Source organism: Pteropus alecto, unplaced genomic scaffold (genome assembly GCF_000325575.1).
Source record: "Pteropus alecto unplaced genomic scaffold, ASM32557v1 scaffold60, whole genome shotgun sequence".
Taxonomy (NCBI): domain Eukaryota; kingdom Metazoa; phylum Chordata; class Mammalia; order Chiroptera; family Pteropodidae; genus Pteropus; species Pteropus alecto.
The window spans coordinates 7,089,182-7,108,154 of NW_006430726.1; the positions used below are offsets into that span (position 1 = coordinate 7,089,182).

Sequence of the window (18,973 nt, forward strand, 5' to 3'; positions counted from 1 at the left end):
ATTTTCATTTCGCAGGCTCTGCACGTCTATGGCTGTCTTAATTCATTCCCTTCATCTGAAAGGCCAACCACTTGTTAAAATCCATCACACCCTTTAAACACTTCTTCTGTATCCTCCATGAATCCTTTCCTGGTCTACTCCCAAAAAAGAGATATGACCCTGTCTTTTTCTGAACACGTGCAATAGTTTTTTGAAGTAATAATTTCTATTATACCTCACCCTTAGACTACAAATTCATGAGAACAGTAAATGTATCATATTCAGCAGTTAAATTTCTGTACTTGATAAATGGCTTGCACTAGTAGGTACCAAGTATGTATCTGCTGATGCATTGAATGAGAAATGCAGTTCCCAACTTTTAGATTTCTACAAATTTCAAGTTAAGCTGAACTCAAGTCCCTGTCAATTTCAGTGACTGCTTTAGAAAATGCTGGCTGCTATGAAGACCAGAGTTCATTACCTGCTTTGAGCATCTGTCTTCTCTAGCTTTTCCTGAAGCTGAATCCAGTCAATCAATGCTTTGAAATCTCTTACATAGTTATCCAGCATCATTAGTACCTCCTGATTGAAAACAAACAAGAAACATTAAATTCCATGCTGAGACTAAAAAGTTTCAAAAAGAACTTCAGAATGAAAGACTTCGGAAATAATTCTGTAAGTTTTTGGTTTTTATTTTCCTTCTTAAATTAGTGAAACTGAGAAACTAAAGACCAAGAGATAGTACTGATATTTCTTCTCAAGACTTCCCAAATGACCATTCTTTTAACCTTTTTTATTGTGAAGCTTAAAGAAACAGAAAAGTGCACGAAAGGTAAACGTACAGATACAGTACTTCAAAGCAAAGATCCATGCAACCACCACCCAGGACAAAAAACATAACAATGCCAGTCTCTACAAGTTCCCTGTGGACGCCCCCCCGCGCCCCCGGCCCCCCACCATCACTGCTCCACCCCTCTGCAAGTAACCATGCTTTAACCTCTAACAGTTTAATTTTGCCTGATTTTGAAATTCATATAAATGAAATCATAGAGTATTATTACTTTTGACTTTTGTACATCTGTTTACTAGGTTTATCCATACTGCAGAGTGTACCTGCAATTCATTTACTGTCGCTGTCCAAGGTCACTACTGAACAGTATTCTATTACATGAATGGTTATTTATCTGATCAACTGTAGATGAATACTCAGGTGATTTCCAAATTGCTGTTATGCATGTAGCTGTCCTTTGCAAATATGTATGCATTTCTGACGAGTATAAGCCTAAGAGTAAAACTGCTGAGTCACAGGGTAAGCGTATGCTCCGCGTTAGTATGTGATACTGAATGGTTTTCCAGAGGTTGTCACTCCCAATAGCAGTGGGTTCTCTTTTCTCCACATTGCTTCCAACACTTTTTATTTCTTATCTTATTGGTAACAAACTCTAACCAGTGAGGTGGTATCTCACTGTAGTTTTGATTTGCATTTCCCTTATAACTAATGATCTTGTGCATTTTTTCATACATTTGCTGGCTATCTGTATGTCTTCCTTGGAAAAGTATCTGTTCAAGTCCTCTGCTCATTTTTTAATCAAACTGCTTTTTTTTTCTTGTTAAGTTGTATGAATTGTGCAATAGCCAAGACAAGAAAACAATTTAAATGGCCTTCAAGAGATGACTGGCTAAAGAAGATGTGGTACATATACACAATGGATTACTACTCGACCATAATAAGGTAAAATATTGCCATTTGCGACAACATGGATGGATCTTGACAGTATTACGCTAAATGAAATAAGTAAGATGGAAAAGGGCAAGACCATATGATTTCACCCGTATATGGGATATAAAACAAAAAGCAACAAACAAACAAACAAAAAAATCATAGATACGTAGATACAGACAACAGAATGGTGGTTACCAGGGAGAAAAAGGGTAGGGGGAGAACGAAGAGGGTAAAGAGTGTCGAATACGAGGTGATGGAAGGAGACCATCCTTTGTGTGGTGAGCACATAATGGAGTATGCAGATGTGGCATTATAAAGTGGAACACCTGAAATTTATGTAATATTATTAAACGATGTTACCCCAATAAATTTTAGAAAATGATCATGTTTTATCATTACTTTTCCATAACTCTTCGTCTGACTTTCTAGTACAAGCGGTACTCAAAGACCTCAAAACCACTTTTCGGTTATAAACATTTAAAAAGATATTGCTACACTATGGAAATCAGGCCAAAGACAAATAATAAATGTACACCGAATTACAAACAAAATACAGTACCAACCTCACTTCAGTCACAAAAGTCATATTCTACTTTAAAAGACTCCACTGAACAAAGAAGTACTGTTTATTTCCTTTCAAAGGTAATAATCACTGGTAATGATAGTGTTCTACAATCAGGAAAAGGAAAACTTAAACAATTTAGTTGGCTTCCTTTTCTCAATGCTACTAATATAATTCAAATTCTTTAATTAAATTCACTCAACATAAATCAACTACATTAGAGCACAGAAAGATTTAATTCAGAATAATTTATTCCATAAGTTTTCTGAATTTTCCTTTTTGCTAGAAGAGGAGGGAGGAGGAGGAGGAGGAGGGAAAATAACTCTCTACAAGACTGAGCAGCTGTACCTCTGACACTAGCTGGCACAGAGAAGTTACATTTGGAGGCTTAAACAACCTATTTTAAGGAGTGTTTAGCTCAGCGTTATCAGGAATGATCAGCGTGGTACCGTGAAGCTGTAATCCGAGTCATGTTTTACGAACAAGGGAACGCAAACAAGACAAGCAGCTAGAGCAGGCTCACAGTCACTGATGCACATCTTTGTCCCCACAGCTATGAAGGCCATTTTGTCAAGCAGGATGAAACAGAACAAAAGTGGCTCTGAAAGTAATGTTATGGGCATTCAGATCACTCCATATAGACGTACAGCTAAAATTACCAATTAGTTTACCAATTGGCTGCAACAGATTTGATTGGTTTGTAATTAATTCTAGTTACTGGCGCGCAGAGCAGGATGGTTGGCGCCATCGCTTGTCCTCCTGACACACAACGCCAGAGCACAGACCCCTGGGCCCAGGATACTGATACAGCCCTCAGTTCAGCTGGAGGAAGGAGCACAGTGGTGAACTGCTGTGGCGATGAAGGGGTGGAAACATGCGTCACACGCGACGGCAGTGACCAGAGTTACGAAAGACAGAGCTTTACCAAAAGTGATATAAGTTCTTAAAAGCATTTTTAAGAACAGCTTTTTTTTTTTTGAAACTACTAATAGAATAAGTAGTTCTAAAAGGGAAATCATCTGGAAGCCAAACAACAAGTAAACCACTCTCAATACTGTTAATAATATCAGTCAGTCATCCGCACATGTGATTCAAGCCCTACCTCAAGCTTCTGCGAGACAAGCTGAGAGGATGGCCGCCTCATTCACCGTGCACTCTCCAGAGGCAATCTCCCCCAGCCCACCCTCGAGCCCACGCTATATGGAAGAAGGGGAAATGCAGTGGGGATGGTTAGAGTACAGTTTCGTTGGAATGTCAGCTCTTAGCAAGTCATGCAGTGAAGCAGCTGATGGCATAACAGTTACATCTTCAAACTTAAAAAATGAAGTATTTAGCCTCTTTTGATTTCCGAAGTGGGCTCTGGTCAACAATCCTGGCTGAAATAGGAAACATACTTTTTACTCTTTACTATTTTTTATGTGAACTACATACCATAGGTATTATTAACTGCACTTCACATATGAGACAAAGAACTGAACTGTGGTTACATAACTAAGGCTAAAGCACAAAAATCACAAATAGGGATAAATCTTGCCAGTACATCTGCAAATCAAGTACTGAATCCATCAGAAAAATGAGGAGAAAAAACGGCTATGTATCTCACAAAGGTACTAATCAAATGAGATAACAAAGTGCTTGTATAAAAGAACAGGGGAAAAAAACGACCTCTAAGTATATATACACGGCATATGCTTTGACCAAATGCTACACTACCTGTAAGTCCTGGATGAGAAGAGTAGTAAAGCTGAGTATGAAAATAACTTTTAAGCTCCCAGATTTTACTTTTCAGCATGAATCTCTGAGCATCCTGGCACAGTATAAAGAACAGAGAACACACCTCTACTCTGCTCACTTTGTCAACGTCTTCTCCATTTCATAACCTACAACCTGAACAACAAGTTTCTACTTCTGTTCAATTTTCACAACACTTCAGCAGACGAGTGACAGAGCCAGAAATAAAAGCCACACTACCTTGTGGTCAAGTCGAGCTTCCTCGAATATACTACCACGAAGAAGGGGCATGTGTTTCTTCTGCTCATCATGGAGACAAGATTACAAATCGTCAAATTCATTTCTATGAAGTAGTACACATTTTAAAACCAAATCTGATTTCTTCGATCAATCTTCTGTTATTTTTCATCAAAAAATCAAAGAATCTGCTGATCTGACTGATCTCTAGAGCTGACCCAGAGGTTATCTAAGCCCACAAGCTCATTTTATAAGAAACTAAAACTCCAAATTAAGTCCAATAGTGTCTTCTACCACAACATACTGATTCATTAAACTCTACGGATATGATTTTGCTTAAAAATAATTCTTTTTTTAAAACACAAGAAGTTTTACATGCTGACAGTAACAATATTACTTGTGACAATCATAAATTTGCATTTCAATTACTATTCATTCTGAAACCAGCTGCCTGCCATCTCAACATGTAACTTTCCTTTCATCCTACATATATTTCAAAGGTTAAATAAGGAATTCCAGGATTTTCAACACAGTTCACTGTAGAAATGGAGAAGCTACTTTTGTAATATTTCTAAAGATGTATCGCTCTGGTTTTTCTCAAAATAACTTTATTTAGTATAAAGTAATATAGAATATAATTTTTATTTACTAAAAGGCCGGGCGTTTAGTGAATTTTTAAAGACAGCTTATGCTGTGTATCTGTTTAATATCCTATTACAAACACATGGTTATCTAAAAATAGAAACACACCTTCCCATGACATTCCATTCCCACCCTGGATTGTTTATGGTTAGCCATCAATCTCACTTTTCCCTGACCAGAGTGAATTAGGAGAGTGATAAGTATCTCAACGAAAAGGGAGCGATGTCCAATTCAAGACATTAAACATGAAACCAAAGAATGTGAAATCTCACCAGTGCCACCTACAGGACCAATGGAGAATGTATATGAGAGATTTTTAAACTAATTGTGTGTGTGTGTGTGTCTGTGTGTGTGTCCACTCCTTTGATTTCTTATATATCAAGACAGGACTACATATTAAGAGAGCTTTCTACCAAACCTTACAGCGAATATAAAAGTACATAATTAGGTAATGCGAACTCTTGAAAAATCAAAAGCAAGGAAAACCTGAAACACAGAAGCTGAGAGAACAGTGGTCTCAAGGGGTAGGGGAAAATAGGGAATGTTGATCAAAGAGTACAAACTTTCAGGTGTAAAGTGAGTAAGTTCTAGAGATCTAACATATAGCACGATGACTATAATTATTAATACATTACTATATACTGAGGTAAGTGATCAAGTAAGGTGTAGCAAAAATTGGAGACTGACTTCAAATGGATTACAAAGCCTCAAAGTAAACCTTACCTTACACTCCACCACACTCTGATCTGATTCACAAGTTACATAGATTTCATCTACTGCCCGGCGAAGATTGTCAAAAAGAAATGCCCAGTATCTAGCTCTAAGATCAATTTTCCGAGGATGCCTTGTTTTAGTCGGACTTTTATCAAAGTGTTTCTCTCCAGTTGTAGATGATGTTATTTTACAGTCTACTGAAGTATTCTGGTGAAGCAAAACAAAACATGAAAAAGATATTTATTTAAATCCTCCAAGAATTGGATTCTTATGTAAAGCACGTTTTTTCAACATAAATACTTTAAAACATGACATTCTTATTTTCAGCTTATATCATATCACACTGAATTCATCTAAACAGAGCTTGTCATCATAAACAGAAACAGCAGGTTTGCAAGCTTAATTTTTATTTCCGATCTGTCTTAATGTAGATTACAGTGACTTCGACTGTGAATGGGCCCTTAGTCAGAAAGGAGCACTAAGTGGCTTCTGACTCACTGAGGTACGTGTGCGGCACACTGACACACGTTTATGAATAATGAGCAGCAGTGTCAACACGTTGAAATTGCTTGCATATATCTTCATTTAGAAAATAACAAAGACTATAGTATATTCAGTTGCTGTATTTTATCTTAAATCACTTCTCTAGAGTAAAAATTAACATACAAATGTGAAAGAACTGACTAGAAAAGAACAATGATGAAAAATAAAACCAAGTACCAGCTGCAGAGCAGACTCACCAAACCAAGTAACTTTAGTGTTTATATAACCCATTCTTTCCTCAGATTCACAGGCCAATTTTTGACAATAAAGATTATTTTCTATAGTTTTATAGACTTAACACAAAATCCTTCTACCAAAAACATAAGCATATAGTTTACATAAAGACCTAAATTCAAAATGAAAACCTGAAGCTTCTTCCTAGAGTTACTTATCTCTCTTATGGCTACTTAAACTGATAAATAAATAAATAAATAAATAAATAAATAAATTAGATAAATAAATACTAACCTTCTACTACATTTAGAACAACAAACAATCCCAGATTTCTTTGGGTTGTTTCATATGTGTATCTATCACTCCTGTTTCCTTGTTAGTCTTTTTCTTTTTCATAGAAGGTTATAGCCCCCTATTTTGTTTTAGGTTTTTGCCTTCCATATAATAGTAATTTCTACACTTCGTGAATCTCTTCTAGCCAATATTGTTTATAGAGAGCATCACAACCAAAAAGCAGGCAAACATGACATGCGCACACAAACGCGCACACACACAAACACACACACCTTAAAAGGCTGAAATCAAGCTGCACATCCTCCTTCTCCAGTCACATCCAGACTATAGTTGCCAGATGTAGCTAATAAATATTAGCAAATATTTTATCTGACAGTCATAGTCCAGGAACAAATTCTCTTCATTCAAAGCAATCATCAATAATCCACAAAACCTTTGCCTCAACTGCTCTCCAAGTTCTTTCCAGCCCTCGCAGTAAATGGTTTAAGTATTACGGCGAATATCCCCTTCTTGGATTCAACCAAACTCAAAATCACATTCAACTAGCATCTGTCCCGAAGCCCAGCTTAATTCTGCTCATTACTTCCCTGATAACTATGACAGTAATAACAAATAATTTATACAAGATTATAGATCATAAATCGCCTTAACATAATCTTCCAACCTTCTTCACACCATTTTTAAAGTATGTATTATTAGCTCCATTTTACAGCTTAGCAAACTGAAGTTCAGAGGTTAGCAGATTTGTCCAAGATCATGTGGCCACAGGAGACCCTCTGCACAGATGCCAAGAAGCATGAGTGTTGTATGGTATAGTAACTGTTTACTTTTGTAAGATACTGCCCATCTTACAAAGCGGCTGCACCACGTGGCATTCCCATCACTGATGAATGAGGGTTCCCGAGACTCTACATCTTCACCAGCATTTGATGCCGTCAGTGTTCCTGATTTTGGCCATTCCAATAGGTGTGTAGTGGTATCTCATTGTTGTCTTAATTTGCATTTCCCTGATGATATATGATGTGGACTATCTTTTCACCTTGATGCTTATTTGCCATCAGTCTATCCTCTTCGATGAGGGGTCTGTTAAGGACTGGCCTGCTTTTCAATCAGGTTGTTTCTTTCCTGTTGAGTTTTAAAGAGTTCTTCGTACATTTTGGATAGCAGTCCTTTATCAGATGTGTCTTTAACAAATATTTTCTCCAAGTCTGTGGCTTATCTTCCTATTCTCTTGACATTCTCTCTTCTAGAACTGAAGTTTTTAATTTTAATGAAATCCAGTTTACCCATGATTTTTTTCACGGATCATACCTTTGGTGTTGTATCTAAAAAGTCATCGTCAGGAGTGACGTCAGCATCATAGTGAGTGAGACACTCCCTTTGTCTCTCTCTTTCAATCTATAACTAGTGGGAACTTCCTAAATCAACAAAGATTCCTCCGGTCCACACACCAGGACGCCGAGCGATCCACACATGTGCCCATCTGAAAGTGAGTGGATCGGGAGACACGGGGAGGCGAAACTGGCAGAAAAAAAAAAACCCTGGGACCTCCGCTTCAGTGGCTGAGTCCACAGCCCCTGCAAGTTCTGTAGCAGCAGCAAAGATGGGATCTGCCACTCTGGCCCCCTGTACCATGGCCTCAACAAAGGAAAAGAAGGGCGGCAGTGGCATCGGCACCATGACTCTGGCTCCCACCCCCAGCTCCCACATTGGTACCCACAACCCCAAACCCCAGTCTGTGGTGGCAGCACATGCGAGCCTGAAAATGCCGGAAGCAGTCGAGGCACCAGCTACTCCGGCTCTCCCACCCACCCGCTGATGGCAGTGCGCAAGACCCAGAAGTCCCCAGATGCAGCAGCGGCACACACCATCCCGGTGAGAACACAGCAACCACAGGGACACCGGCAACAGCAAGGCACCAGCAACACCCCCAAGGCACGAGCAGCCACAAGGAGGGAACCTGTGATAACTCTGGCAGAGACTGTGGAGGTGAAGGGTAGAAAGTGTGGGCTATCATCAATCAGATATATAACCAGTCAGCTCAAGTAAGAGAAACCAAAAACCTGACCTATAGTGCCACCTACTGGAAATCAAAAGAAAGGCCTCTAACTATCAACCTGCTGAATCGTTACAACTAAAGTAAATAAAGCTTTATCCAATAAGAAAGGTGTTCGTTCACTGCTTCACACACCCTGGCTGGAGAAAGCTCATCGAGCACCATAAATAATCACAGTAACGCAGTATCACAAAAAGCAAATAGCGAGACTCCAGAAACCAAACTCAGAGTCACAACTGTGATCAGATTGTGATCAAATGATAGAAAATTCAAAATCACTATCATGAAGAAACTCAACAAAATATAAGAAAACTCATAAAGGCAGTGCAATGAGCTCAGGAATAAAATAAATGAGATTCTTCAATGAGATTGAAGAACTGAATAAATGAGATGAAGAAAGCATTAGAAAGCATGGGAAATAGAACAGATCAAATGGAAGAAAAGACAGAAATCAAGGAATGATTAACATAAAAGAGGAGAACTAAGATTTTTTCTTTTAAACGAAAGAACTCTACAAGAACTATCTGCTTCCATTAGAAAAGGCAATACCAGGACAATGGGGATCCCAGAATGAGAAGAAGAGAACAGAGAGCCCATTTAAAGAATTAATAGGTGAAATAGAATATAAAGATGTCAAATGATAACACGTGCACCTGAAAATTATATGATTGTATTAACCACTGTTACCCCAACAAACTTAAGTTTAAAAAATAAATAAATGAAATAAAAAATAGGTGAGAACTTCCCAAACCTGGAGAAGGAGCTGGATGCACAAGTATAAAAGGCTAAAAGAAGAACGAGTTATCTCAATGCAAAAAGACCTTCTCCCAGACACGTTATACTAATACTGTCAAAAGACAACGATAAAGAAAGAATTCTAAAGGCAACCAGGGAAAAAGACACAGTAACCTACAAAAGAACTCCCATCAGGCTAACATCAGATTTCCCAGCACAAACTCTATGGGCCAGGCGACAGTGGAATGACATATTCAGAAGACCAAAAGATGAAAACTGCCAAGAATAATTTCTGCAGCAAAGCTGTCTTTTAGATATGAAGAAGAAATAAAGGCTTTCCCAGACAAACCAAAGCTGAGGGAATTCACAAGACCTGGCTTACAAGAAATGTTGAAAGTAGCTCTGCATTCAGAAAAGGCAAGGCAAAAGTACATAAAAGTCTGACAAGGTGATAAATAGGGAGAATCTGAAAATTGCAACTCTATTACAGAATAGAGTGTTAAACAACTGTAGCATAAGGTTAAAGAAAAAAAGCATTTAAAATAGCTAGCGCTACTTCGATTTGGTAATGAACACAGACATAAAAAGAGATAATTTGTGATTAAAACATAAATGAGAAAAAAATAAACTTGTAAAGGCAAATAACGATAAGATGCTATCAGAAGAAAAAGGACTGCTTTAAAAGACATCTTATATAAACCTCATGGTTACGACAAAACAGAAATCTAGCCTAGAGACACAAAACAGAGAAAATAAAAGAAAGCATCACAGGAAACTACCAAAAATGCCCATCAGAAACACAAGAAAAAATAATGATGTACAAACAGAACAATCAAAACAAAGAATGGCAGCAGTATGCCCTCATATCGTAATTACCTTAAATGTAAAAGGACTGAACTCACAAATCAAAAGGCACAGCAGCAGGATGGATTAAAAAAGAGATTCAACTATATACTGCCATCAGGGGTCTCATCTCAGCTTCAAAGACAAATATAGACTCTAAGTGAAGAGCTGTAGATGATGATACTCCAAGCAAATGGTATCCGTAGAAAGTATGTGTAGCCATCTTTTTATCAGACAAAATAGACTTCAAGCCAAAAAAGGTAACAAGAGACAAATATAGACGATATGTAATGCTAAAGAAGACAATTCATCAAGAATATGTAATATTTACTAATATATGTATGCATCCAACTTAAAAGCACCGAAATATATAAAATACTTATTAACAGATCTAAAGGGAGAAATTGATAGTACCACAATAGGAGATTTTAGTGCCCCACTTACACCAATGAATAGATCATAAAGACAGAAAGGCAAGAAGCAAACATCGGCCTTAAATGATACATTAGACCAGATGGACTTATCAGATGTATTCAAAACATTCCATCCAAAAGCAAATGAATACACACACTTCGCAAGTGCACGTGGATAGGCCACATGCTGGGACACAAAGCAAGTCTCCATAAATTTAAGACTGCAATGATATCAACCATCTTTACCGACCACGACAGCATAGAACTAGAAATCAACTACAAGAAGAAAGATGGAAAAATCACAAATATGTGGAAATTAAAAAACATGCTACTGAAGAGCCAATGGGTCAACGAAGAAATCAAAGGAGAAATAAAGAAATATATGGAGATAAATGAAAATGAAAATATGAAAACCCATTATCTATGGGATGCCGCAAAAGCAGTATTATGAGGAAAGTTTGTAACAACACAGGCCTACCTCAAGAAGAAAGAAAAGTCTCAAAAAATCTAACCTTACACCTAGAGAAACTAGAAAAAAGAACAAAGCCCAAAGTCAAAAGAAGGAATAGTAAAAATCAGAGCAAATAAATAAAATAGACAAAAAAGACGAAAGAAAAGAGATTAAAAGGACAAGAGAAAAAATAGTTCTTTAAAAAGATAAAATTAACAATTCTTTCGCTAGACTCACTAAGGAACAAAAAAAGGATTGACTCAAATAAACAAAATCAGAAAAGAGAAGTCAGTCACAAGTGATACCACAGAAATACAAAGGATAATAAGAAAACATTTCAAAAGACTATATGTTAGCAAATCGGACAACCTAGAAGAAGTAAATTCTTAGAATTATATAACCTTCCTAGACTGAATCACGATGTAAGAGAAAATCTAGTAAGGAAAATGAAATAATAACCAAAACTCCAGGACCAGATGGCTTCTCTGGTGAATTCCACCAAATATTAAAAGACTTAACACCTCGGTTTCCCCATTTGTAAATGAAGATAAGAATAATGCCTACGTCAATGGATTACAGAGCAGCAAATAAATTAGTATTTGTAAAATATTTAGTACAAGCTAGGCACATAGCACTGTATAAATGTTAATGTTACATTAAAGCTATACATGAAAGTAAAATATACAATATTCAAATCCTGAAAAAGTAGATTTTATAATTGGAATTAAAACTCAGTAAGTAGAGTCTAAGGCCATGCCACCGTGAACATGCCCGATTCTGAAGCTAAGCAGGGTCAGGTCTGGTTAGTACTTGGATGAGAGATCACTTAGGAATACCAGGTGCTGTAGGAATTTAAAAAAAAAAAAAAAAAGTCAAGTAGAAAATTGTATATATTATACCTGTTTAGTCGTCTTATGAGTGCCTTGAATTGTCCTCTTTGATTTTCCACCAGTTTGACATTTAGATTTTCCTTCAATGCAAGAATAGATAAATATACAGATCAACAAATATATAATATAAAATCGCACTACACAAATCATTCAGGCATATTAATACATAATCTCCTTCCGGAGACCACAGAACAGTACAATCTATACATGGTCAATATGAACTATGGGTATAATAAAAAATCAGATTTCCAAGCAACTGCTTTCACTGAACAGCTTTCTCAGAACAGGATTAATCAACTTCTTAGAGCAGTCAGATATTCTATTTGAAAACAAGGTCAAGTTAGTGATACTTCTCAACATACGTATACAGGTCTGTAAAATACTTATTTAAATTTCAATTTTATTTCAACAATAAAATTAAGAATATATTTTCACCATATAAAACTCAGTATTTTCTGTTTTGATTAATTAATCTGATTTATGCAATACACAGTTTCATTTGAAAAGGGAGGTTTTCAGTTCTTCGTACTTTTGCAGTTAGATATACATTTCTCACTTGCTCTGTTTTATAAAAAGACACTAACTCCTGTTTTATAATCACTATTCTTGAGAGCAATTCAAAACAGGAGTAGAATTCTATTACCTACAACAAAGTAACTTCCCTTTTCGGCAAACTAATTTGGGGCCGGGAGCCCTGAAGCAGTACAAATACAGTGACACCTACCCACAGTTTACCTGCACACAAGTGGGCCTGCCCACTGTTTGATCAGCATGAAGAGCTCTATACTCACCTACACAACCCTTTATTCACCCTCTCACTAAAGAAAACAATGTACCAGCAGGCTTTTGAGAATTTTTAGAATGTCCAATAGAATAACCAGCTTAGAACAAGTAGCAGAGGAAACAAATAAAACAAAGAACAGATGAGAACTTTTAAAAATTGAATTATTATCCTCAGAAATATCTGAGTATATATTGTAGCCAAAAAACAAGTAGCTGTTTTTCAATAAAAGCAAAATATTTTTCTATAATTGGCAGATTCAGCAATATAAAATAATCTTTATCAGAAATTATGGAGTTAACATTCTTCCTTTATCATTAGCATATTCAGAAAGTTCTAATTCTCTGTGTTTATAGTTCCATTATTGTGCAATAAATATAAATGAAGCCTTAAAATTGTACTGGCCAATGTTTTACATATTTATATGCGAAATTAAGTTATAGACATGATTCACTACTGCTATTTTTCTGCTTTTTATGTGGTTTTAATAGAAGCGACTTAAATAAAAACACCTTCAGATTATTTTGTGCTCTGAGTAACTCATGGAAAACGGAAAATAAATTTTCACAAAACATTCTTAATACATAATAACCGTAAACATTTTTAGGGTTTATGTTGTTACTTTTGTAGTAAATAATGTTAATATTTTTTTATCAAAGAAATAAATAGTAAGCTCCTTATGAAAATTTTAGCTAGTTAGAAGCTAAATTTAAAAAGATAATTTAATTTCCCCTCTACTGCAAAGTTTTTCTGATTCAAAATAATGCTCTCTAAAAATAGCTAGAAAGACTGACAAAGAAAAGCTACCCAAGGAGAAGTAGTCCCAACAGATATTTTTAAATACTATAATGCCTCCATAATTAAAACTAGTGTGGCACTCACACATGAATTAAATAGAAAGACTAGTGAAAAAGAATGTAAATACATACGGAAATTCAAAGATGGCATCTCAAAGAACTGGGGCAACTTGTTACCCATATGGAAAAAGATTAGATCAGATCCACACTTCACACTATATGTTAAGAATAAACTATAAATGAATCAGGTATAAATGTAAAAAGAGAAAGTAAATGATATAAAATTTAAAAAAAAATTACAATGTTTTTAAAAATGTAAACATAAAGTAAATAAGAATAAAACACAGGTAAAAACTCTTGTACAGCTTGAAACATCCTGACGTGTGGGGATGGTCTCAAAGACCAAAGAACACGTCAAAAGGAAACAGGAGGCAGCTTAACAGGTCTCCCACTAGACAAACCTAGACCAATCTAAGCATCAATACAGAGTGATGGCTTGTAACTCATTAAATAAAAAACCAGGAGTCCATACAAATTTAAATACTTACTCTAAATTATATATAGAAAGGAGAAAAGGGAAAGCCCCTTCTTACATTAGAATGTCAACTGAGAAATAAAGAAACAATGTGGTTAGCAAACCACCATCTTGAAACCACCAGAGCACGAAATAACTTATTCTGCTAAGAATTATTAATTTGCCCAAGAGTCCTAGTTACAAACAGTTTTCAGACTATCTACCCTTTAGATCTAAATATAACCTTCCAATTTCCAACAAAATGAAACTTATTTTTAATACGTACCATCATCCTCTTTGTTTTCAAGTGGAACACTCCAAGCTATTAGATTTCTTGCTGTACGACCCTCCTCTGCGACTATTCTCCTTACTTTGTCATGACTATTAGAGCGCTGGAATGAAGCCTGTGTACAGAAAACAGAGTATTTACTAGATTATTAGATTAGTCAACATGTAAAATATATTTGGTAAACAAATTCATTATTTCTCGTATTTCTCAGAAAGAAAACATTTAAGACTAATTTGGGATTGGAAAGGTGGTTAAACAGAGAAAAGGAAGTCACAGATCTTTTTTAGTTCTAAAAAGACTGAATTTTACAATTTAAAAATCAACAATTTAAAGAATATATATAATCTAAGGTTAGAAAAAGTTTCCTGATGCGTACAAACACTGCTGGTACCCACTGCAGCTCCACCTCTTACATATCATCAGGTCAAGGTATGGAAGAGATCGGTTTTAACAAACATGCTACACATTCCCCCTGAAAACTCTCTGCGGCATAAAATGCTTTCAAGAACCCTATTTTTCCTCTAGAGATAATGTTAAAGTAAATTTCCACTCAGCTGTAAATTTCCACTGCATAATTTTATCTCCAAGTAATTGGGATCTAAACAATAATTCCTCTGACATGTTTAAACAGCAAATTTTAAAACTCAAACTACTGCACACAATGAGTGTATGTATATGAAGAGGTGTGTGTGCATATATACACGAGCACGTGTATAATTTCTTGCTTACTCTAGCCCCAACCAGTGGAAAGCAACACTAGCCTACAGGTGCAAGCCCACCAAGACCCTGGACAGTGGCAGCCAGGTCCAGTAATGTAAAAGAAAACAACTCTCCACTAATGAAAGCTATATGAAAACAGCCTGTTTTTATAAGCCAAATATCTACGAAAAGAAAGGGGCTCTAAAGCATCCCTATCAGCAGGAGGACATCAGCTCTTCGCCTAACCCTTCGTTCTTTGTGGGCAATCTGCCTCTTTCTGAAAAAAGTTCACTACTGGGCTTAGACCCAAATCTCAGTTCAATTAATGGGTGCCTTCATCCTCTCCGAGTTCTTGCCAGCCTGGTCTGTGTAGCATTCCTCAGAGTTTTAGACAACAATACGTTTACTGGGCAATTACTATGTGCGAAGCACTGTGGCAGACACTGAGGAGAATACAAAGAAACATGAGGCCTAAAGGAGTTAACAAGCCAAATGAGCGAACCAAACATGTAGAAGAGCAAAAACTAATATATGCATTAATCGGTATAACGGCTAGTCTCCAAAGATATCCCTTCCACTCAAAAAACCACGCCTGCTAGTATTCATACCCTTGTGTCACCCTTGAATCTGGCGCTGTGACTTGCTCTTTGACCAATGAAAATGAAAGTAACACTGCATAACTTCTGAGATTATGTCTTAGGAGACCAGTTCAAAAGAAGCTTTGGAGTCTCCACCCGGGTCTCTTCCAATGCTCCCTCTTGGGATATTCACTCCTGCAATGCCGTCATCAGGCCAAGAGAAGCCCAAGCCACCAGTAGAGAGACCGGGTAAGGCAGCATTCTGGTTGACAGCCCCAGGTGAACGTCCAGCTGCCAGACACCATCCACTAAGCCACCATGGATGTTCCAGCCGAGTCGAGCCCCAGATGACTGCTGCCATCCTAGCACCCCAGGTACGGCATGAAAACCACCAATCAACCCACAGAATCATGAGAGATGACAGGAACTATATTTATGCACTCACCCACAATACACACATCTACATTTTTGTATCTATCTGCACAGGGATATTAAAAACCATGAGTTAATACTAAAACCTCTGATATCAATCCCACACCATTTTAGCCTTCCCCTTTTCTTAATTATAATTTTTTTGTCCAACAGTAAGAAACTTAGCTCTCATTAGGGAAACTATATTTACTTATCTGTTGGATTCTAATATACAAAGTAGTTTCGGAATTCTGTTGTGGATGATCATATGCATTCCTCATTTACTTTCAGGTTTCCGGCCACTTTCTTTAGAGTCACAATTGGCAGATAAGCAGTGCTTTACTATACTTTGCCCAGGAGAGCTGTTTAAAAATAACAGAAATCAACAAGAAAAACTATGCAGCTATCCCAAGGAATGGAGATTGCTTATGTTCTAGAGTACATTGCTAAGTAGAAGAAAAACAAGGTATGAAACTATAATATCTGTGGGTTCAAGAAAGAATGATGAAAATATACATAATATACATATGCATATGTGCATATGTATCTTCTCTTTGAAAATATGAACAATAAAGGATAAAGCAAAAACTAGTAAAAATGATTACCCACATACCAATTAGGATGGCTACGATCAAAAAAAAAAAAAAAAGTGTTGGCAAGGAAAAGGAAGGAGGCAAATCACAGACCCTGTGCTAGGAAACCTGAGAGGAAAACATGTAATTTTGTTTTAGAATGGACAGCCCGAATCTCTCGAAGGAGGTATCTAGGCAGACTGGGTTCCCCTATAAACTGCATTCCCTCCTCTTCCAGAGTAACTCATGGAAAATGGATAGCTTAAGAAGATACTTAGAACGGCCTGAAAAACTTGAGTTAGAAAAGTGTGAGGGAGGGGGACCTCTCTGTCCAGGCTCTCTGGGGAGTTTCACCACATCGGCCCCTATCCCAGATCCAGAGACTGTGCTGGCCCAACCTCCACACTGCTTGCTCCAGGGAGAGTATGGCTCTGTTAAGAGCTGGCTAGGCCCTGGGTAGGAAAACAAGTCAAGCTGTTAGCATGGATTGATTTTTAATTTTTAAGATTAAAACATAAAAGAAGCTGGCTTCTGTTTGTATTCCTACCCTAGATCCCACAAATGGTAGGAGCCGGTCTGGGGCTCGCAGGTTGAATACACATTTACAGTCGTTCACTGTGTTTCTGTGCTTTGTAACAAATGTGCTCCACGGAATATCTCTTAACAAATACTACATCAAAAAAGATTATAAATCGAACATAGATGGAAGAAAGGAAGTAAAGAGGGAGGCCAAAAAAAAAACTAAAGTTAGTGTTTAAGGTAGTTCGATCACTTACCATCATTCTTTAATTATCTTCTATGCTCATTTACCACATAAACCCATGGGGTGTGACTCCTATAATAAAATATACATGTACTATTAGTCATAACATTGTCAGGAAATCATATCTATTCATAAAAGATACAAATCCCATTCTCACAAGTTTCTCATCAAATTAAGTAAAAAATAAAATTGTTCCTCTATGTGGCCTGTTAATGTTTTAAATACCCCAACTCTCCAAATAAAATTAAATGGAAGAGAAACAGTGTTAATTACATGAACAGTCCATGTTACCCCCACCCAGAGGCTTAAAACTCTTTTTACTACCATCTATAAACACACACACACACACACACACACACACACACACACACACACACACACACTTTATGTCCTGACTCAGTTCACACACATTTAACTGAAATGAAAGTTTTACATGAGAGGACTCTGATATTTCCTTCTCTATTCTATTTTTTAAATATTTTTTAATGCTGCTTTCGCTGAATCGATTCACTAACAAATCCCAACCCATTATATAAAATCCTATGTAACTTCTCCTTAGGAACTTTCAAAAACTGAGATTTTTGTCAGAATATCTTAATTACCAATGACATAAGGCTCTACACAGAAGAGACTCTACTTTTCAGGTAAATTACTTAATGTGGTCAAATCTTTACTCAAAGAAATTCAAAACTAGATAGAACACATGGTTCATGGAAATTGCTAGGAAGAATGGCCTAACCCTGTGAGAAGAGCTAATGAACAAAGAAAAGCAGGCAGCAATCGGAACCAAACCTGCTTGGATGAGAGCTGAGGTCATGTATCTTTGGTCAAGTGAATTTGCTCCCTTTAAATGCAGCACCTCAAACGAAAACATAAGTCCAAAAAAGACTCATACAAATACTCACGGCAGTAGTATTCATAATAGCCAAAAAGTGGAAACCACTCAAATGTCCATCAACTGATATATTAAAACAGTGGGATATTCAGAAAATGAAATATTATCCAGCCTTAAAAAGGAAGATAGTGCTTGTAGACGCTACAACATGGATAAATCTTCTGCTAAGTGAAAGAAGCCAGTTACAAAAGGCCACATGTAGCATAATCACATTTATACATAGTGTCCAGAATGGGCAATCCAGAGAGTCAGAAAATAGATCATTGGTTGTCTAGGACTAGGGAGTCGGAAGAAAACAGGAGTGACAGCTAATAGTACAGGTTTCTTTGGGGGGATGATGAAAATGTTCTAAAACTCATTATGGTGATGATTGTACAACTCTGAATACACTAAAAACCTAATTTGTAAATGGATGAACTGTATGATATGCGAATTGCATCTCAGTAAAGCCGTTATATTGTTTAAATGCGGTCCCTCTGTTCGCAGCTCTCCAATGCCTCTCCATCTCCCTCAGAGTAAAGGCCAAAGTCCCTGCAGTAACCTAACCACACCTTAAACTTTCCAGCTCCCCATACCTCTCTGACCGCACCTCCTATTCCTGTCCACCTTCATGTTCGTCCCTTCCAGCCACACTGGCCTCTTTATGTCCCCAATATACCAGACACACTCCTACCTCAAGGCTGTATA

General features: G+C 36.9%; 1 protein-coding gene across 1 annotated transcript in view; it reads right to left on the minus strand.

Annotated features, from left to right (window-relative positions):
• SCAPER (S-phase cyclin A associated protein in the ER) overlaps window positions 1–17,487 on the minus strand; it is a 176,281-nt gene extending 158,794 nt beyond the window's left edge. The window contains 5 exon segments of the mRNA XM_025050312.1: window positions 461–561; window positions 5,598–5,795; window positions 11,997–12,067; window positions 14,366–14,483; window positions 17,405–17,487. Of these exon segments, the coding sequence (XP_024906080.1) occupies window positions 461–561; window positions 5,598–5,795; window positions 11,997–12,067; window positions 14,366–14,483; window positions 17,405–17,410 (494 nt within the window). The 5' untranslated portion in view covers window positions 17,411–17,487.
• Between the last annotated feature and the right edge of the window lie 1,486 nt (window positions 17,488–18,973).